Source organism: Xyrauchen texanus, chromosome 11 (genome assembly GCF_025860055.1).
Source record: "Xyrauchen texanus isolate HMW12.3.18 chromosome 11, RBS_HiC_50CHRs, whole genome shotgun sequence".
Taxonomy (NCBI): Eukaryota; Metazoa; Chordata; class Actinopteri; order Cypriniformes; family Catostomidae; genus Xyrauchen; species Xyrauchen texanus.
The window spans coordinates 1,524,165-1,546,056 of NC_068286.1; the positions used below are offsets into that span (position 1 = coordinate 1,524,165).

The 21,892-nt window shown below is 37.0% G+C and overlaps 1 protein-coding gene across 3 annotated transcripts in view; it reads right to left on the bottom strand.

Moving 5' to 3' along the window:
- Window positions 1-1,281: 1,281 nt before the first annotated feature.
- The window catches only part of LOC127651255 (deoxynucleoside triphosphate triphosphohydrolase SAMHD1-like), a 96,833-nt gene continuing 76,222 nt past the window's right edge, over window positions 1,282-21,892 (bottom strand). For 2 of the 3 annotated variants that reach the window (XM_052137003.1, XM_052137004.1), the window contains exons 4-16: window positions 9,621-9,736; window positions 7,110-7,166; window positions 6,839-6,852; window positions 6,359-6,505; window positions 6,169-6,272; window positions 5,731-5,887; window positions 4,730-4,821; window positions 4,449-4,534; window positions 4,176-4,342; window positions 2,462-2,554; window positions 2,270-2,374; window positions 1,831-1,969; window positions 1,282-1,747 (exon numbers count right to left, since the gene is read on the bottom strand). In XM_052137003.1, coding sequence (XP_051992963.1) covers window positions 1,838-1,969; window positions 2,270-2,374; window positions 2,462-2,554; window positions 4,176-4,342; window positions 4,449-4,534; window positions 4,730-4,821; window positions 5,731-5,887; window positions 6,169-6,272; window positions 6,359-6,505; window positions 6,839-6,852; window positions 7,110-7,166; window positions 9,621-9,736 — 1,270 coding nt within the window. In that variant the 3' untranslated portion in view covers window positions 1,282-1,747; window positions 1,831-1,837. Of the gene's footprint in view, window positions 1,748-1,830; window positions 1,970-2,269; window positions 2,375-2,461; window positions 2,555-4,175; window positions 4,343-4,448; window positions 4,535-4,729; window positions 4,822-5,730; window positions 5,888-6,168; window positions 6,273-6,358; window positions 6,506-6,838; window positions 6,853-7,109; window positions 7,167-9,620; window positions 9,737-9,950; window positions 10,112-21,892 lie in introns of all 3 variants that reach the window. The other variant, XM_052137002.1, reaches the window with a different exon arrangement.

Here is a 21,892-nt window from a genome sequence, read left to right on the forward strand (position 1 = left end):
TGTTACAGGATTGTCTGAGCTGAGGGGTGAACAGCACGACACGGCCGTTTTCACAATGCAGGCAAAAAGCCGCTACGGTGACATTTTCATCATGAGACTGACCTGCGAAAGTATTTGATAGAAATCTGAATGCGCAGGAAAACCTTCTCCAGGTAATAGAGGTGGCTTGGGAGAACATTGTTTTGGAGTCTTAGCTGCACAGTAACATAATTTATCATAGGCTATATTCAGGATTTATTTTTGTTTACATTTTTTATTACAGGGGGTCTGAGTATCTCAGCGAGTATTGACTCTAACTACCACCCCTGGAGTCAAGAGTTTGAATCCAGGTCTTGCTGAGTAACTCCAGTCAGGTCTCCTTAGCAACCAAATTGGCACAGTTGCTAGGGAGGGCAGAGTCACATGGGGTAACCTCCTCGTGGTCACTATGATGTGGTTCTTGCTCTCAGTGGGGGGTGTGGATGCCCACAGTATTCTCAGCGGCATCCAGGCACAACTCACCCCACAAAGAGCGAGAACCACATTATAGTGACCTCAAGGAGGTTACCCCATGGTACCCCAGGAAACATGCTCAACAAGCCACGTGATATTGATATATAACTGATATTCGTCCTCCCACACCTGGATTGAGGCGAGTTACTATGCCACCACGAGGACATCCACATTATAACAGTGTTTCATGGATGAAAAAGTCATACTGGTTTTGAATGACAAGGGTGAGTAAATGATGACAGAAATGTTAATTTTTAGGTAAACTATTATATAATTACATTGCTCAATCTTTAACTACTTTGTACTTAAGCATTTGATACAATGTACTTACATTTAAAGTACCTACATTTAATTACATCAGTAGTTACACTGTTACCTCACCCCTAATCCTAAACCTAACGTTGACCCTTAACTTACCAATACCTCAACCTCAGTAGCAGAAAAGTTCCCTCAGACCCCACTGCTTCGGCTGTCTCTGGGCCCACAGTGCAGTTTTGTAGAGACTTTTTTGATTGTTTAGGGTTTATTTTTGGTTCTTCTGCAAACTTGGAAATAAAAAAAAGTGCAATGTGCAAATGTGAGTGTATATCGTGATAAATATCGATCAATATGAAAAAGAATATTGTGCTAATATATTTTGCCATATTGCCCAGTCCTAGTTTACACAAAGTGTGTCGAATGTGTTCCAGATGTTTCTGTCTTGTTTTTGTGTCTGCCTTTTTACATTTCTGACTTTATTTATTTATATACAAATATTATTGAAAAAATATAAACACATTTTGTTGAGTGATGGATGAAGCTTTATTTCATTTCACTGTGACTAAAACCCTTTAAAGACATTTAATAGCCAAATGAGAAGAAAACAACCACCAACAGAAAAGGAATGTTTTACTTTCCCTCAAATCACAGACTTTCATTTCTTTTCATAGAACAGGACAGGAAATAGGTGCAGTTTCTTTTTTTAAATCCCAAGATATCACACAGTACTATTCGAAAAACACACCTGAGCCCAACATTATTCCCTATTATATAAATCAAGCATTAAACACACTTTACTAAAGCTGTGCTGATATGATGATACATCTACAGTATATTCTAATGAACCCAATCCAATCTATTCATCTTAAAACACACATCTAAGATATGTGGTGTTAGCACTAGTGTGTCTTTCATTCAGTTGCTTCTTCAAATGAATATTTCTATCATGAGGATGCCGATCTTCACATTAGGAGTTTTGCTCTTCTGGGGACGTATCCTGGAATAACAAGATGAATGAAGAATAATTAAATGCTCATACGTGCTCATATGAGGTGCAGTTTTTAACAGAGGTGGTGATACCTCATTATTAGAGTCCAAAGTTGTTTTCACTCCAGTTCTTAAAGCACTCCTTAGCTGTCTTTAGGATATCATCAGTGCCGCCGCGATAGTACACTCTCACAAGCTTTTCATAGAATCGCTCGGGAAGGAAACTGGACATCTGTCAGTACAAAACGTTTCAGAATTAATGCCTTGATCAAAATGAACTGTAATCATCTCACCATTTTGTAAAATTGAAATTAAAGCAGAGTTGAGCATATCGCACAATGTGCTCTGTTGTTCTGAATAAATGTCCTGTAGTAGCTCACTTCATTTTAAAAACTGCCATTGCTGACACTTACACAGCCACCTTCAGAAAAGCCTTAATGAAGCAATGATTTGCATACATGCAGATTACCAAAATGGTTTGATATTTAATCCTAATATTTAACTTGAATGTTCTGAAGTGGCTCAGGTTTACCTTTTTCTTGTCCATCTTGAATGCTTCATTGGGATTCCACTTACTGTAGAAGAACACGTTGTCAGTGGGGTTTTTACCCTTCATGCCAATATCCATTTGAACCACCTGAATGAGAGGAAATTTCCAAATAATATCTTAAACTGTAAAGGTAAAGAGTTGAAGATTAAAGGTTTATTTTTTAACATAACATACATCCACCACATAATCATCAGGATTAACAGCATCTTCCTTTGTCTCCTTTTCCATGGCTTTAACCCAGTTGTCCTTAAGTATATTCTGTAGGGACTGAGCAGATCAGGGGGTTAGTTTGATATGAATTCCACAATTAATATTTTTTTTCATAATGTATGTTTCAAATGAATAAATAATACGGCAAATGCATTAAATTAAATGCACAATATAAACAGCACGAAAAATGTTTTCAATTATAGAAATAATATTTCTGATATCTCAGCAGGGTTCCCCTTCTGTCACTCACTCGATGTTGTGTCGATGTAGTGACACTAATGGTCTCTCTTGAGAGCCTCGGTTACTTCTTTGAGAAAAGGCCAATGAGAATTGGCGAACAGAGTTTTTCTTCGGAGCCGATCGGTTGTGTTTGTGCAATGCTTTAAACAATCTTTGATTGATAATATGATTATGTAAATTTTGGAGAATTTATATTCTAGACAAATAGATAGATGTTGATGAGCACAAAACTACTCAAATTGAGTGTAGAAGTTATGCAATTGGGAACTTTTTATGTCTATTTATTCTTTAAGCTTAATTTAAGTAACCATAGTAACTTCTCATTCAACGTTTCGCAACTCTGTTTGCCGCACCACGACCAGTGATGCCCATTGATACTTTGCTTCTCTAGCGAGAGACATTTTCAGTGCACGCCGCAAGAGAAGCGATCAGGCTGGAAGCAGCACGTCTTCTCACTCATGGCACGTGGGTCACAATTTTAGGTTGGAAAAAACTGCATTCTGTATTAATAAAGAAAAATCACATCCCTGGTAAGAATAGTTTCAAGTTCTCAAGTAATTATGCCATTCAAGGATTAGGGCCAAGCAATAATTAAAAAAAATAAAGCCATCTCGAGATTAAAGTCATTATAATGCGAGATTAAACTCATTAAATATCGAGAATAAAGTCGTTGTTTCGAGAAAAAACTCGTTAAGTTTAATCTCGCATTATAATGACTTTATTCTCGATATTTAATGAGTTTATTCTCAAGATTGTATTTCGACTTTTTTCTCGAAATTTAATGAGTTTAATCTCGCATTATAATGACTTTAATCTCGAGATGGTTTTATTTTTTTATTATTGCTTGGCCCTAATCCTCTTCCGTATAGACTACATCACAAATACAGCTGGTTAATTTTTGTAATTGAAGTTTTAATCAGGCTATTTGTTCAGCTGAAATAAAAAACAAGCCCTAATTGTAAATGTATTATAATAACAACACTATTATTATTATTATACAAGTAATATTTCTCTAATAATTTCCTTGCAGTAATTTTCTGTCGGAAGTCACGTCTTTGAAGTCCAATATGGTGAAAAGCCTCATCTCCGCTTCTGTCCACAAAAACTCCATTTGTAATTGTGTAGTAACTTGTAGTGGCCAGTTAAAGTGAATTTAGAGCGCTGTAATATACAACTGAACTCAACACATCCATTATTCTGTGCATGAGATGAGATTCTTTTTTTGATTATTAGTTTATTTTTTAGATGAGATTAGTGGAGGGAGCGCCGACAGAACAGACTGTTTGCTTGATGACATCACAGCCCTTTGCATTTAATATTCAGAAGTCATCTCTTGATTTCGATTTTATACACAATGCAATAGAAAGACATGTTATTTTGGCATTATTTCACGAAACGCGTACATAATTTATTTTAGTTTAACTTCGTTCTGTCCTACCGGTGGCATTTCTCTTTCTGGAAGTCTGGCCTCGCCAACAAACTTTGGAAGGTCTCTTTTGACAATTTTTTCCACTTTGTCTTTGGCATCCTGAAGTTTCTTTTTCTCAGTGTTATCAAGTTGGAGGGAATCAATGTCAATGTGCAAGATCGTCTCAAAAATAGCATCTGTTAGAAAAGGGAAACACTATTTTAGCTAAATCCAAGAATTATATAGAAAAAAACATGAAATGTACCATCTGTAAATATGATGCTCATGAAAAGGTCGACTGACCTGTGAGTTTGGTGTACTCGGGCATGTCGTCTTTGGCTGCTGAGATCTTGAAGTGGTCATCGGCAAATAAGAGGGCTTCTTTAATCCTAATATGTAAAGTGAAACAAGCATAAACATTTTTAAAGCAACATGTAAACTTAGTTTATCAAGTGACAGCATGATGTCTGTCAGTCTGCTAAATTAATCAAATAAAAACAGGGCTAAGAACAGGAAACTAACACGACAAAAATTATTAAAACAGAAGTAACATTATATTTCCCTTTTATGATAAGAAAACTCACATGATTTCAATTATATTGACAGTCTTGTGCTGGTACGCCTGGCGATGCAGAGTGTATCGAGTGCGAAACATGTCGTAAATGTTATCTGCCTCCTGTTTGAGAAGGAAAAAACAATGAACCACGACTGTAACAGAATATATTTTCCATACATTACTTAATTGGTATTACATAAACCTACAGATATTGTTATTTTAAATCATATCACTCCTACTAAAACAGTCCATATATAATTAATATGGACTCGAGTTACTTCATTAAATGTAATTAGAGCCTCTATATGAATAAATGAATGTTACATTTATATAGTGCTTCACTGACACTACACTCAACCACCACCAGTGTGCAGCCGTAGTGCTATTAGTATTAATGATGACCAAAACAAGAGAACATGTTTGACATTTACAGTCCCAATCCATTGATATCCTTTGACATATCTCTAGATCAGTGTTCTCATTGCCACCGTTAATACAGTACTGCACATTTTGGATGTCTCTTAAATGCAGCTCATTTTCTCATTTATAGAGGCTCCATGTGTGTGGGATGTTTATATGTGGACTGTGTGTGTACTGGATGAGGAGCAGGATTAAAATACACAAATAAGATAAATAAGACACAAATAACACTTAAAAGATCATACATGCTGAAGACTGGACCATCCTTCCTCCATTAAGTGCTAAAAGTGAAGGATTCCCCAACAAATTGTGAGGATCACTGTTAGGCTCTGAGTTGCATATTTTGTTAAAGGTTTAAAGGTGCATTCAGTACTGTGGGTTTAATATCAAAAGTTTTACACATTAAGAAATTAATTTTGTTTTTGTGACGAGTTACAATACTGGCGTAAAAGATATTAAAGATTTAAAGCATTATTATGGAAGCATGTTTGCTGTCATTAAAAGTTGAACAGTGTCAGGATGCTTTAAGTTCAGATTCATAAAACAAGTTGTGAGACTCCCAGTGCACTCTGGTGCAAAGTCAATTACAGAGTATAAGTGATCAAGTACCTTGTCCCTGAAGCAAATCAACAGCCTTTCCTTGTCAGTTTCTTGTGTTTCCACCTTTTGCTTTTGAAGTTCTTTTATTTTCACCTTACACACACGTGTAAGCTTCAGCAGGCGTTCATGGTCAAAGCTCTTAGAAATGCCAAGATGATGACAGTCTCTTTAAAATAAATCAAGATGGTGAAGAAATGATTATAATGATGATAGGAAATAAATGTACAATGATTCAGAATTATTATATCTTCAACTATTCAGTCTTTCCCACATGCTGAAGTGTTCTTGAAACTAAGTTCCCAACATGACAACAATAATTAGATCATAAAAATATAGAAAAGAGAAAATCATTAAGACAAACTTTGATCTTGGGTTGATCGAGCGTTGCTTGAAAGAATGTAGTTTTAAAATCTTCATTAAAATAATTTTACAATGTGTTTTATTTACCGTGCAAAATAGTCCCATTTGTCCACATCAATGCCGTTCCGTTTATTTGACACAATCTCGTACAGGAAAGACTTATCTTCTGTCCTGGCTCTTTTCTCTGGCCACTGGAACATTGAAAATAATGTGATCAACTTAAACACTGTATAACCTGTGGACATGCTCTGCAATGGCAGTTTACTTAAGTTTGTACCTTTTCTGCTGAAGTATCCACCCCAAGAATCAGTTCCTTAATAAACTTAAGGTCTTCATCTGGATTCATGTCATACTTTTTCATCTCATCTCTTAGTTTATTCTCTTCTACCATGTGCTCAAGCATTTTAAATGAGGCATCCTCATGCTGAAAGTAATGGACAAACAAACAGAAATATAAACTGTACATGCGTATATTAGTGTGCAGTACAGTAACTGACATTCAATGAAAGGGACTTTCTTGAAAGATTAATTTTAGAAGATCCTTATACAGCAGTTTGTACAGTAGAAATAACTACTATATATACAGTATATATGAGAAATATATATATTTAGCTGCTGTTTCCTTTTAGATAAGATGTGAGGACTTCAAATATGAGACACATTTTGCAAATATTGACAAAAACACAATTAAACACACTTGCATAATTTTATCATAAATACATTTGTATCATAAAATATTGAGACTTTTGATGCTCACCTTCCACTTGGAGCCTAACAAAGAGAAACAAGCACCAGAGATGATATAAGACATGTTTTGTTCATTATCCTACAGCCACTGACTCATTTATAAATGTAAAACCAAGCATATGGCTTATTTATTTCTTTCTTTGTTAAATTTTAATTAAAAAAATTCAATGTGACAGTGTTTTGTAATTTGAAAACATGAACCCCTGTTAATTAATTAGTGCTTAATTATACACCCGGTTGACCATACACAGTGACACTGTGTGAATTGAGAAAACACTTACCGGGCTGGGCTTCTGGGATGAACATGTTATCATACAAATGAGAGAATGGACCGTGACCTTAAGAAAAATAAACATAAATGTATCATTGAAATCAGTGTAACTACATTAAAGTATGTAGAACAACCTATTTGACCTTTATTTCAAGTAAACGCCCATTTATACAAGGCATGTGCACGAGTAATCGATTAATCCTCTAAGTTTTCTATTAGTAAAAACACTACTTTAATATTGCAGTTTGATTGTTCTATGTGCCTTTGCCTGCTGTGGGCAACAATGAAACGGATTCTGTCAACTAAATCTTGCCGTATTGAACTGGTTGGCGCTGTGCATGATGTTGTTTAATGCCGTCACTACAGCGGTCATTTTGAGGCATACTTTTATTTGTGTACACTCACAATAACAACAAAACCTTGTGCTTTTGTAAAATAAAGAAAATAAAAAGGGTGAGCTTTCAGCAGTCTCTGTGTTCACGAGCATATTTCAGAAACACGTCACAAATATTCTCCTGCAGTGTAATCCGTATGAAACAAAGCGATGAAGTGATGATGATTTGAAATATGTCCTAATAAGCAAGTTTAGTTGCATTTAAATGCTGTTTCGGCTAAAGCAGGTATTTAAATTGTATACTGTATAATATAAATATGATATGTGATATGATATAAAAATAATATGAACGTTTAGATTATATTTTAACTAGTGTTTATGCTGCCTCATTATCATCAACAAAGCTTGTGCTTGCAAATATGTGTTCAGGTTAAATGAGTAAAATACACTTTAAATATGCCCATATTAGAAAATCAGCATATTATAATGATTTCTGAAGGATCATGTGACACTGATGACTGCAGTAATGATGCTGAAAATTCAGCTTTGATCACAAATGGCCTTTTACAATATATTTAAATAGAAAACTGTTCTTTTAAATTGTAAAAATAGTTAAAAATATCACAGTTTGTGCTGTATTTTGGATTAAATAAGTGCAGACTTCTTTTAAACGGTAGTGTAGGTCTAAAATTAAGTAAAGTCTGTATGTAAAGAAAATATATAGTCAGATTACTACTTTTAACTTAAAACTTGATTTGGATCATTAAGTCTCCTCACATTCATTCTCTATCCCTCATTGATAAGCCCAGGGGAGGGTCTTTTGTCTCTTCAGGTGTGAATTGCAATCCATATTCATGATCATTCACGCCTCCTCGCATAAGACCTTCCTAACACTAAAATTGTCTGACAAAATTTAAATTACTATATTGTTTTTTAATGAATGAGTGATCAGGTTTTCGCATCATTTTGTAGCATAAACTCTAGGCTACAAGATCCAATTCTCAAAAGTCTTGTGGACAAATGTTTAGTATGTGTTATATGGCCTTATTTCAGTGACTTAAAAATGTTTTTTCAAAAACCACGCATAAACATTATTTTCTCAAAAATACAAACCTGTACATACATGTTGCTCACATATTATTGTAGCCAGTTTGTGCTGAATACAGTGTTATCAGACTTTAGCCATTAATGTATTTTTAAGCAACTGAAAAAAGCACAAAAAGCACAAATGTCAAGGCATGTCAAAACTTCTCCAGGGCCCAAAACACCCTCAGACCCCAGAGGGTTAACGAATAGTTGACTGAATCACTTCAGAAGACCTGAATGTTTCTATGTGTGAGTGCAAATGTTTTATTGTAAATTTTTAATCTAGATGTTGTTAATACATAACTTAAATTCTAAATGTCAAGTAATCGATTACTCGTTTTCTTTTGAGTTAGAGAACTCGACTATAAAATGTATATCCCTAATTTAACATCAACATATTTTGACAGTCTGTCACATAGAAATTGTAGCTCTTCAGTCCAATTGCTCCTGTCATTTTCCCTCCATCCTCTTGTGGTTGTTTTTTTTTTGTTGTTTTAATTGAAAAGTTAATTATTTTAGGATCACCTTAGGACGTTAGAAACATAATAACCTATTTTTAAAGATAATAAAGAGCACACGCATATTTGACAAATTATCGAATATTTGAAGTTACAACCACAACAATGATAAATGAATTAATGTCACGTTGTAGAATTATAAATAACTTAATGATACTACTTTGGTATTTAGTAGAAGGTAAACTAGATATCCATGAGTATTGTATATTCTGCATTGTTTTTAGTGTTGCATCAGTGAAATAGTCTGTACTTCGAACTACTATAAAGACGAAGTCTGATTTTTTTTTACTTTATTTGGTGTTGTCGATTTACTAGTTTAAGAAAGTTGCATGTGGTAGTGCCAGGGGATGGCCACCCCATGTGCCCCCTCTGTTATTTCTTTAATTTTATAATAAAGTTTTGAAGATGCCTTGATAGTATTTTAAGAACCAAGTCACATGTCCTGTATTTTCCCTCTGCTGGTGCTTTAGATATTTGATGTTTCTGAGATGCAGAGAAGCACCATAGAGGGATGTGTTCCTCTTAATAGGCTGTGATTGATAAACCTTTAAAGTGTGAATGTATCTGTGTTTGTGGCACTCACCTAAATCATGGCACAGTCCAGCAATTTGGACACACAAGCTGTCTCGATTGGTGATGTTGAGCTCTGGCTGTTTCTCTTGGAATCTCTTAACCAGACGTTCCGCTAAATGTGCCACCCTTCAGCACACAAACAACACCTCAGTTTACTTTACGAAAAATATTATAGATGAATGACTTGATAGATTAATAAATTATATTTGAATGTTTGGTCTGATTATTATTTATTATTATTGAGGAATTGAGAAATTTTACTAATCAAACCACTTTTCATGCTTTTAACACAAAATGTGTTACATTTATCATTTACATCAGGTAATTACATATCCCCTACCCAATGGAGTGTTCAAAGCGATTATGTGATGCTCCAGGATAGACCCAGTATCCTGCTCCCAGTTGTTTAATATGACGGAGTCTCTGAAATTGAGGAGTATCAATAATCTTCACCAGCAGAGGATGAAGCTCAATTGAACCATGAATGGGGTCATTGAAAATCTGCAGGAAACAAATGGAAAAGTGTTGGTTATTAAAATATCAACTGAGTTGTTGTACTAGATTTGAATTCATTGAAAACGTTCAGTAGAGAAAAGTAAAACTATAGTAAACATAGAGCAGTGATGTTTGTTGTCTTATGGCAGTACTCCCTCAATCTTTGTCAAGTGGTTTTTATTGTCGTTCAACCATATATATTTAGTACAGTACACAGTGAAACGAAACAATGTTCCTCCAGGACCATGTGCTACATAAAACAACATAGGACAAACACAGAACCACATGAGACTACACAGACTAAATAACATACCTATATAAAGTGCACGTGCAAACATGTGCAAAAAGTACGGGACAGTACAATAAATTACTAACAATGAACAGGACAATAGACACAGTGAGAGACAGTGCAGCGCTGACCAGTACACAGTAGTGCAAAAAGATGACACTTTCTAAAAATGCCAAATGTTAACATAACATACTATGAGATAGTGTTCTATGCACACAGCAGTTATTGAGGTAGCAGCCAGTTCTAAAGTGACAATAATTAAAGTGCAACTCAGGACACGTGTGTTTGTGTAGGTCCAGTCTCTGAGTATTGAGGAGTCTGATGGCTTGAGGTAAGAAGCTGTACCTCTTGCCAGACGGCAGGAGGGTGAAGAGTTTGTGTGAGGGGTGTGTGGGGTCGTCCACAATGCTGGTTGCTTTGCTGATGCAGTGTTTTTGTAAATGTCTTTTATGGATGGAAGAGAGACCCTGATGATCTTCTCGGCTGTCCTCACTATCCTCTGCAGGGCTTTGCAATCCGAAAAGGTGCAAGTCCCAAACCAGGTAGTGATGCAGCTACTCAGGATGCTCTCAATAGTCCCTCTATAGAATGTAGTGAGGATGGGGGTGGGAGATGTGCTTTCCTCAGCCTTCGAAGAAAGTAGAGACGCTGCTGGGCTTTCTTTGTAATAGAGCTGGTGTTGAGGGACCAGGTGAGGTTCTCTGCCAGGTGAACACCAAGGAATTTGGTGCTCTTGACGATCTCCACATAGGAGCCATCGATGTTCAGCGGAGAGCGGTCACCTTGTGTTCTCCTAAAGGTAACAACCATCTCTTTTGTTTTGTCTACATTCAGGGACAGGTTGTTAGCTCTACACCAGTCAGTTAGCCGCTGCACCTCCTCTCTGTATGCTGATGAGACCCACCACGGTCGTGTCATCGACGAACTTGATGATGTGATTCGAGCTGTGCATTGCTGCACAGTCGTGAGTCAGCAGAGTGAACAGCAGTGGACTGAGCACACAGCCCTGGGGGGCCCCAGTGCTCAGTGTGGTGGTGGTGGAGATGCTGTTCCTGATCCAGACTGACTGAGGTCTCCCAGTCAGGAAGTCCAGGATCCAGTTGCAGAGGGAGGTGTCCTGGCCCAGCAGGTTCAGCTTTCCAATCAGGTGCTGGGGAATGTTTGTGTTGAATGCTGAGCTGAAGTCTATGAACAGCATTTGAACTTATGAGTCCTTTTTATCTAGGTGGGTGAGGGCGAGATGGAGGGTGGTGGCGATGGCGTTGTCTGTTGAACGGTTGGGACGATAGGCAAACTGCAGTGGGTCTAGTGAGGGGGCAGCTGGGTCTTAATGTGCCTCATGACGAGCCTCTCGAAGCACTTCATGATGATGGGTGTAAGTGCGACGGGACGGTAGTCGTTGAGGCAGGACACTGAAGACTTCTTTGGCATGGGGATGATGGTGGTGGCCTTGAAGCACATTGGAACGACGGCGCTGCTCAGAGAGATGTTGAAGATGTCGGTAAGAACATCTGCCAGCTGGTCTGCACATCCTCTGAGCACTCTGCCAGGAATGCTGTCTGGTCCAGCAGCCTTCCATCGGTTGACTCTACGTAGAGTTTTCCTCACATCAGCCGTGGTAAGACAGAGCACCTGGTCATTGGTAGGAGGGGTGGTCTTCCTTGCCACCATGTCGTTCTGTACCTCAAACCGAGCGTAGAAGTCGTTCAGCACATCTGGAAGGGAGGCATCTTTGTCACAGGCAACTGATGTTGTCCTGTAGTTGATGATGGCCTGGATGCCCTGCCACATGCGCCGCGTGTCGCCGCTGTCCTGGAAGTGACTGTGCATTCTCTGGGCGTGTGCGTGCTTTGTGCCTCTGATGTCCTGGGACAGTTTGGACCTCGCTGTTCTTAGGGCAGCCTTGTCACCAGCTCTGAAGGCGGAGTCTCGGGTCCTCAACAGCGCACACACCTCCTCGGTCATCCACGGCTTCTGGTTGGAGCGTGTGGTGATAGTCTTGGAGAAAGTGACATCATCAATGCACTTGCTGATGTAGCTGGTCACTGATGCTGTGTATTCCTCCAAGTTGGTAGAATCGCCATATGTTGCAGCGTCCCTGAACATGTGCCAGTCAGTACACTCAAAACAGTCCTGAAGAGAAGAGATGGCTCCTGCTGGCCAGATATTCACCTGATTCTGGAGCGGTTTTGTGCGTCTGACGAGCGGTCTGTATGCTGGAATTAGCAAATCTAACTAAAAACTATTTCTCCATAAGCACATGTTTTAGCCTGTTTACAGCCTGCTATATTCTAAATTAACTAATAATACCCAATGTGTCACTATGAACTATCCCTTTAATCACAGGGCACCAGATATGTAACTCAATTTACCCATTTATATTATATTTTACCCTTTGTTCTGGAAGGTTATTTCTCAGTAAGGTTTTGCAACTCCTCTCTGATCATCTTTTTTTTTAACTGTGATAAAAGCATACTATTTAAAATCTTCAGTGTAAGAAATATTCGGTTATGTCTTCACAAATGTAATGAATATAACCATACAGATTTACCATTTATTCTGTAATAACTCAAAATTCAAAATGCATTGTACAATTCAAATTGTCCGTTTCAACCTATAAAATGCACTAAACAGAAGAAATTTCATGTGAACTAAGTGAGTAATACTTTGCATTTTATCTGGATAAATAATTTGATTACTATTCATTTTTCTATCATTTAGGATGTGTAATGACAATAGTTATTTTAATGTGAAAAATACTAAAATACAACTTAATTAATACTTACTTTGTCTTGTAAGGATTGGTTCAGCCGTCTGGGGGGCAGCTTCTGTGAGAGGGGAAGAGGGAGAGAAGTGATGTCTGCTGGTAAAAAAGCTCATCTGTAACTTTTTCAAATTTAGAGTCGGCAGCTTGTCTGCAGATCGCACAACCATCAGTTCTGTGGTGTGTGCACTCCTACTTGCCTCAACAAGATACAGGTGCGATTTCAAACCTACTTGAAATCTGTCCGAGGAGTCGTCGGGCCTGTGCACCCCCAATGATCAATAGAAACATGTGAAGAACTGATTTAAATTTGTTTGGTAACACTATTGGTATTTTTACTCAACTTCAAGTGTTCAAAATCCTTCAAGTTTGGTGTAGTTGTGAAGAAACACGAATGAGAATAGCACAGCATGGAGCAGTACAAAATTGAGTAGTTGGGGAATAGACGTAGCGCAATGCGGAGGCAGTTTGTTCATGATTGCTCAAGTTTATATTGACAGTGTATTAGTAAAAGTATAAGTAAGAGTCATATTATTTACATTGTTGTTTGATTTGATCAATGTGTAACCCTGGTATAAGTTCTGTATGTTTTTATGTTGTATTTTAAAAAAAGGGGTATATGTAAAAATGTGTTGTTTTGTGACATAAGAGTTTCATTGTTTTACAAAAGTGTACATGTTTAGGCATGTTCATGTCAGTAAGTTGTGTTTGGTTTAAAGTTATTGGTTAAAATACAGCTTTATCCCGTGGCCCATGTCAGTTATGGGACCTGTGATTGGCCTGTGCTTATATCAGTCAGGGGAGGAAAGAGGTAACGAGAAGGAGAGAAGAAAAATATGAACGGGGGTATATTGTCTGCATGATAACAGAGAATACGCTGGTTTATTTGTGTTAAATATAGTCAGAACTGGATTGATCGAGTGTTAAGCTGCATAGTATTCTGTCGTGAAGTCAACACGATAACATGACGAAGTCAACATGATTCGGAAGAACTCTTAGTCTAACACACGATCGTCATTGCAGTGAACTGCACTATTCATGTTAGCGGTGAGAAACTTAAACCAAGTTCATCAATTATATCAGCGAATCAAAGGTGATCTAAACGATTTCTGTGTCACGGTCCTTCTGTATAGCTTTCACATCTGTTTATTCAGATTAATAGTCACAATATGTGCATATATTAGTGTGTATAGTGAATAAATCAGTAAAATGAAACAAAAACAAAAAACAAACAAAAAATAAATAAATAGAAAATTTAACTGTTTGCTTTGACCAAAGTGTGGCACTGGCACTCCCTCTGCAGGCATTAGATATATAGCAAATTTTAACAGTTTAGTTATCCATTCTGCTCACCCTTCTCATAAAAAGGAATTTGTGATCTTGTGGATTACGTTTTAGTGGCTCCATGCTCCCGATCTCACTTCACCTGCTATCTGTTTACATCATTGAAACAGGAGGAGTCTGCCCACACAAAAAGCTAATTACAGTAAAATACAGCGCCCTACAGTACAGGTCAAGTTAATAAATGAAAAAATAAAATGTGTCCAGAATACATGCACTGCTGTACACTTGGTTTATTGGAGTCTTTCTGTATTTGAACCGTTTCTTGCTACCTGTTGACATTCACATTAGTCTAACAGTCCTGTGATAACATTAGTCAAGTGTTGTATTATATTGCCGTCCGTCACGGAGTCTTAAAAAAATATTTAAAATGTTTTATAAGATTAACAGTTGTATTGATCTATTAAACTTCAAGTGTGCATCAAACATATAGACTAATGTGTTCCCTATCTGTCACTCACTCTACATTTTGTCGATGAGTTGACACTAGGGGTTCACTCTTGGGAGCCCAGACATCTCTGTTCTTTGAGAAAAGGCCAATGAGAATTGGCGTGTGGAATTTGCATGCCATTCCCCCGGACATATGGGTATAAAAGGAGTGCTGCTTGCAAAGGCACACTTGGATTTCTTCTTCGAAGCTGAGTGGATATATTCACAGATCTGAATTCCTACTGCTGTTCCATTCATCTCTCTCTCTGAAAATCTGTTGGATCTACGGCGTATTACAGCGGTTCTCCCCCTCACACACCTCTGGGCGCTTCGACAGCTGAGCAGTGCTTATATATATAGACCAAACTTTACGGCATCCCGCAAGTTTTTCTTCTGCACAGTTTATTAAAGAAATTCAAAGTCTGTCAGAAAATACACCAAAGAATCCACTCAATAAAAATATAGTATTTTAATTTGTCCAGACATCTCACAAACGCACATGTCCATATGCATTATAACAGGAACATAAATGGACTGTTCCATGTGTTTAATTTGAACACAAGTAATGCTTTAAATAATGAGATGAATAGAGACACAAGTTCTTAAAGTGTATTACACTGAAAGTAACTTAAATCACACTTAAATATTACATCCTTTTAAAAGCACCACAGCCAAAAATAATACCCTCACTAGTTTGTTGTTGGAGGACTTGTGGAACATCCTGTCCCGTTTGTATTAAATAATTCTGATCATCTTCAGTCAGTTATTAAAATTCTCCAAACTCATGATTTTAGTCCCTTTTTATGGTTATGAGACCAAATTCTTTTCTTACATTTTAGAGTTCGTGTTGCACAAGTGCAAAGATCTTCACTTTTAGGTTTACAATGAAAAACTCATTAATACTATTAATTTATAAATGACATATATAGTATTTTTGCCATGTGTTAATAAAGCATTTCTTGTCTGAAACTGTAATAATGACGACATCCCTAAACACCAGCAGTACAGTAGCGGCAGTCATGATAAAGTGAATGTGTGCCCCCTTAAATATCAAATGCCCCTCTCAGTAAATCATCCAGGAGCCGACACTGGACCAGCTCTTTAACTAATGATAACATATACAATAATGTACATAAATACATCAGATATGACTTTAAAATGTGTTTGTTTATGTTTAAATAAACTAAGATTAATAAATGCTGTACAATTTTTGTTCAATGTTAATTCATGTTAAATAATGTTAATAAATGAAAACTTACTGTAAATTGTTATAAAAAACTCACATGACTTGTTTGTTCTACTTACCTTCAGACATCTTCTCGTTTTGCAAGGATCTGTTGTTGTGTTGTAGTGACTATAATGGAGACGTGTAACTGCTTTAAACTTTTATAGATGCAGAGACTCAACCCACTAAATTACATCATCAGGAAGTGTCTATATGACAAGTGTGTTGTGTGTGTGAGTGTTGTGTGTGTGTGTGTGTGAGTGTGTGTGTGTGTGTGTGTGTGTGAGTGTTGTGTGTGTGTGTGTGTGAGTGTGTGTGTGTGTGTGTGTGAGTGAGTGTGTGTGTGTGTGTGTGTGTGTGTCTGTGTTATAGCTCTTGGGTAAACAAATGATCATAATAAAACCACACTGGCATTCTGTCTATTATATTATGAAGGAACACAATTAAACCTTTGACTGTTTTTCAATTTTTTTCATAATGTACCTCATGTAGTGTGACAACATGCTGCACTATTGGGGCAAGTTGTCACTTAAAGTCAACATGTTTTCAATGAACATACAAGTCTGCTTGTGTAGAGAACACACACACACACACACACACACACACACACACACACACACACACACACACACACACACACACACACACACACTGTTCAAATTCTCAGAAGGTCCTTCCATGGAGACATACACACTTGGAGACACGCTCACTTATCCCTTTTCCACCGAATTGGTCCCAGAGCTGGTGTTCGGGCAGGGAATATGCCATCCTCTCTTAGAACCGGTCCACAGTTCCACTGGTGTGAGAGCTGAACGATGACATCACTGACTGTAGCTGGGTCAGTACAGTATAAACGTACAGTTGTGGCCAAAAATATTGGCACCTTTGGTAAATACGAGCATAGAAGGCTGTTTTTCTTGGGCAGTAACAGTGAAAATGTTCAATAGCTTTTTTGTTTTGTTGCTAATGCACATTCAACTCACCACAAGCCCATCGATAACGAACCATGTTATAGCGACCACGAGGAGGTTAACACATGTGACTCTACCTCCCTAGCAACCGGGACAATTTGGTTGCTTAAGAGACCTGACTGGAGTCACTCCGCACGCCCTGGACTGCTATTAATTGTTGAGCCCTAAAGTAAATTTATATTCATTGTTTTATTTTACACACACGAGCACTAAGTGAGCAGATACACAGATCAAACTATTATAAACTTAAAATCGAACAATTCAAAGTGTGTCATACACAATACATGCATAAAACCTGCAAACGATTCAATGCAGTAAACATGATTCATATATAAGACATTTTTAATATATATACAATTCATATTTATTGTTCACATCTCTCTTTTATTTGACTAATAATTGTTTAGATCAAATGTTCTTATGACACAGAATATCGTTCTTGATTTTTTGATCTAAAGTGTGAAATGTAAAAGTTTAATGGAAATATAAAGACCAGCGGCTCACACGATCTGTGTGTTCATTAAACTAAAGAACTGGTGTCACTGGATTCACATGAACACACTGAATCTTTTATCTGTTCTTACACAAAACAAAAAACTGGTTCATTTATCCTGTTCAGGAGGATATTTTACTGGGTGTAGATGGTATGATGTTTTGTTCTGATTGTGTATTGAAGTTATATTTACAATACTAAACTTCATTTCTAAAGTAACAATTGACAATGGAAATATGTATTTAAGATTCACGTGTTGATGCAGGTGATCATTCAATGACCATCAATTATGATTATATAACCAGAACAATGTAGATTTTGTGCTTTTGTATGAAGTTCAGTGTTGTTGAGTCGAGATCGATGCTTTATTTACATGATATTTATAATAATTCATAAGTCTAATAACAATGTAATAATGTGATGATCTTTCTGCATTAGATGATCATGAGGAAAAGATCCAGTTCAGGACTAACACACAAAACTGCAAACCTTAAATATTCACCAGAAACCCTTTAAAAATGAAATACATAGTTCATGTTGTGTGAATGCACAAAAGAAGAATGACAAACATTCACTGGTTTATGTGTATCAGGTCTCATTAAAAACTGATTTGACTTCCTGCAGAACACTGAGAGTTCAGACTTCATTCAGTTGTTCTGAACATTTATTTCAGAAATTAAATGGGAATAAAAGAGAAGTGTAGAAATAAAATAAGATTTGCATTAAATACACAGTTAATAAATCAGCATTTTTTATTCATTTATTGTGTCATTTGCTGCTTCATCGTTGTTTTATCTGAAACTTTTTAAGCCCTTTTTTGTCTCCTTCACTGGTGTTTGCATTTGGATTAAATCATCTACAACACAATTCAATATGAATGTAAATGTGTGCATTTGTGAAGCTGCTGTTTGACTTGTTTCAGCTAATCTAACCTTAAAGTCTCTGACAATATCTGGAGAATTCAGTGAAGAAATATTGTCCAGTCGAACACCGTTACCAATCGTTGAGCCCGACAATAAATTCATTCTTAAAATAAAGATTGAACAATTTATACTGTTAAGTTTTTATGGGACGTTTTAATCCAAATCAGCAAATACAATTATAGAAATCTGCGTCATGTTTGTCCATCTATTGGTCGATATATTAATAATAAAGTCTTTTTATTTCCACAATGAATATTTGCTTGTTATCTCATTATTACTGAAGACTTCCTCCATTCTCAACATCTGTACTTTTCTGTATTTGTGATCGGTCTTATTATGGGCCTATATTTGACCAAATCCATCTTTCTTGTAAATGTGAGCCTGTATATGCTCGTGATGGAGTGGTATTGGAGCGATGGAAATGCTGATGTCCTGACTTTCAGAGAAAAGAAAAGAAATGCTCCTCCGTGATGGGCAAGTTTCGATGTTTCTCTTCCGCAACACTCCGGTAACGCGAGTCTCTGATCGGGACGATTGCGATCACAGTCGGTTACGATGTGTATCGTGCAGTCTGACATAACGTCAAAGATGAAAATAAGCGACATGTTCCAGCAAATCTCACATATTAAAAGAAGAATTGCATCCTACAGAAATTATTCCTTGTTATTATTACATTTATTTTAATACATTTTTATGTATATGTTTAAATAAATGTGGGATTGTAATTTCGATTTAGGAAAACGCGCTGTTGCTGTTTAATATTATTGTTGTTATTTTCAAATCATTGAAATGTGGGACACTATTATGACGTGGAAAAAGCCTCCGATTTCGGGACAGTCCCGCATTTTGGTTCCCCTTTTTCCAAATGGTTACCGCTGATGGACTAAACCCTATTCTGTCAGGAAAAGGGCCTGAATACAACGATTATTACTCTTATTCAAGCAACAACAGAATGACATCCGACATACTGAAGTATCAACAGGATCTATATTGACCGAAAACATATAAAAGTATTTTAATCAAAGGGATGATTGTTACACTTTCTGGGTTTTGCCCATTTTATTGATATGTCCTTTCATTTTTTATTTTTAATACATTTGCAAAGATTTCAATCAAACTTCTGTCACATTGTCATTATGGGGTATTGTTTGTAGAATTTTGATGAAAATAATGAATTTAATCGAATAAGGAATAAGACTGCAACTTCACAAAATGTGGAAAAAGTGAAGCGCTGTGAAACAACATGCACTCCTCCTTACCTTGGGTCTCTAATGACCCTACACACATTTGGTTCTTAACCACGATCATTTCTTATTCATTTAATTTTTTACACTGTATATAAAAGAGAGATTGAGGAATCCTAAAGAGGTGTGGGCACAACTCCAAGTGCATGAGGTATGGGGGTAGAATGTGTTCCTGGGTCACTAAAGACCTGAGGTATGCCTTTAAAGATGTGTTCTCACAATTCGATTACAGTAGCTTAAACTTTATTGTCTTTGTGCAGAGTACAATGCAGAGAACGAATAAGCCTAATACTGTAAATACAGTTATGTACTTATGAAGTTAGTTTTAGTCTATTGGGTTTCAACCCTGTTTCTGGGCACCTCCCTCCAATTTTATTCAGTTTTCCATATTTTTAACAGAATCAAATGCTGTCACGGTTCCAGCATTTGTGCCGGCTCATATCATTGTTTGTTTTTCTCTCCCTTGTGTCTCACAGGTGAAGCCGGCACATGTGATCAACGTTTCACAGCCATGAATTACTCGCCCGTTTCCACCTGCTTCACTCTGATTGCACTCCCTACTTATTCCTTGAGTGTCCCTCTTTCTTTGCCAGTGTATTGTTCACTTTAACGTTAACTGTGCTCTCTTGTGTAGTTGGAGCATGCTCGTGTCTCTGATGGTTGCCTGTCTGTAGAGGTGCGGTTACCTGCCCGCTTGCTGTCGCTCACACTAGTTCAATGCCCATTTCATGAAGAGGAGGATCCCTCTGTATTTCCCAGTGTCTTGGGAGAATCGTCTGGGCTTTGCTTTGTACCACACCAGCTTTAACAGACTCTCTTCAGATTGCTGCAGACTACATCAATGCACACACTCTTCTTACTAACACACTCTTCAATAGCCCTTAGAGGCTCGTTCGATCTGCCATCTACAGCCAGCACTGGAAGCGCTTTTCCTTGACTCTCATTTTTTGTAAATAAATCCTTTTGAACTGCCATCTCTGCTTTAGTCTTTTGAGAATGGACGTAATGGTTTGGGAATTTGGGCCATTAGATTTACATTTTAGTGTGTTAGCAACTGAGAAAAGCTGCGATTGCAAATTGTATAACAGTACATTGCAAATACAATTTTCTCGAAGTCAGGAGTCTCAGGACATTCCTGCATAGAATAACAATTTGTTTCTGTTGATTTTTGCTGTATGTATTATTATTATAAGAACACTAAAATGCAAGAATAAAAGACTTCATTGGCATATTTATCACAGCAGTGACTACAGCTGAAATCCATCACAGAATAAATACAGTTGCAGTGTAAACTTGCATAACTTCTTTTGTTTTAGTCCACATGAGATTCAAATGCCCTGCAGCTGAAGAAGTCCTTTGATTGTTCTTCCATGATCTCTTTCATGTCTTCAGCATCTCTGTCAAAATGTTGCTAATCTGGATCTGGAATGCTCTTACGGGGTTATTGTCTGGAAGATGATTAAAAACTGAATTTGTACACTTCGCTAAATACACTTAAACATACTATATGTAACTGCATTTTTCTTTATTTGAAGAGTAGGTGATACCTCAGTTGTTAATCCTTGCTTTGGTATGTAGCCTGAGAACATTTTCCCTCTTCAGGCAGAATTCCAAAATTGTCTTTGCACCAATTCTCAAAGCACTGCTGAGCTTCTTCTAGTTCCCGTTTCTCTGTACCTCGATAGTACACTCTCACAAGCTTTTCATAAAACTTCACCGGCAGGAAACTGGACACCTGTCAGTACAAGAGGTGTCTGACAATATTCCCCGATATGGACTATTTGCATGTTTATATGGACAAGAGGCGTCCTTTTCTAGAGACATATTAATGTGTACAGTACTTGTAATTAATCATAATTTATTTAATCTGAATTGTTTGCCATGGATACCTGATATTTCCTAATCTTGAAGGCTTTGGCCGGATCCATCTTGCTGTAGAAATAGACGTTGTCAATGGGATTTTTACCCTTCATGCCATGATCCATATTGACGACCTGGATAAGCAGAGATTTCAAATGCTATCGCAACTCAACCAGCAAAGCTAAAATGTTAAGATCAAGCTGGAAACAAATGTTTTAAATAACATACAGCAACCACGAAATCCAGTG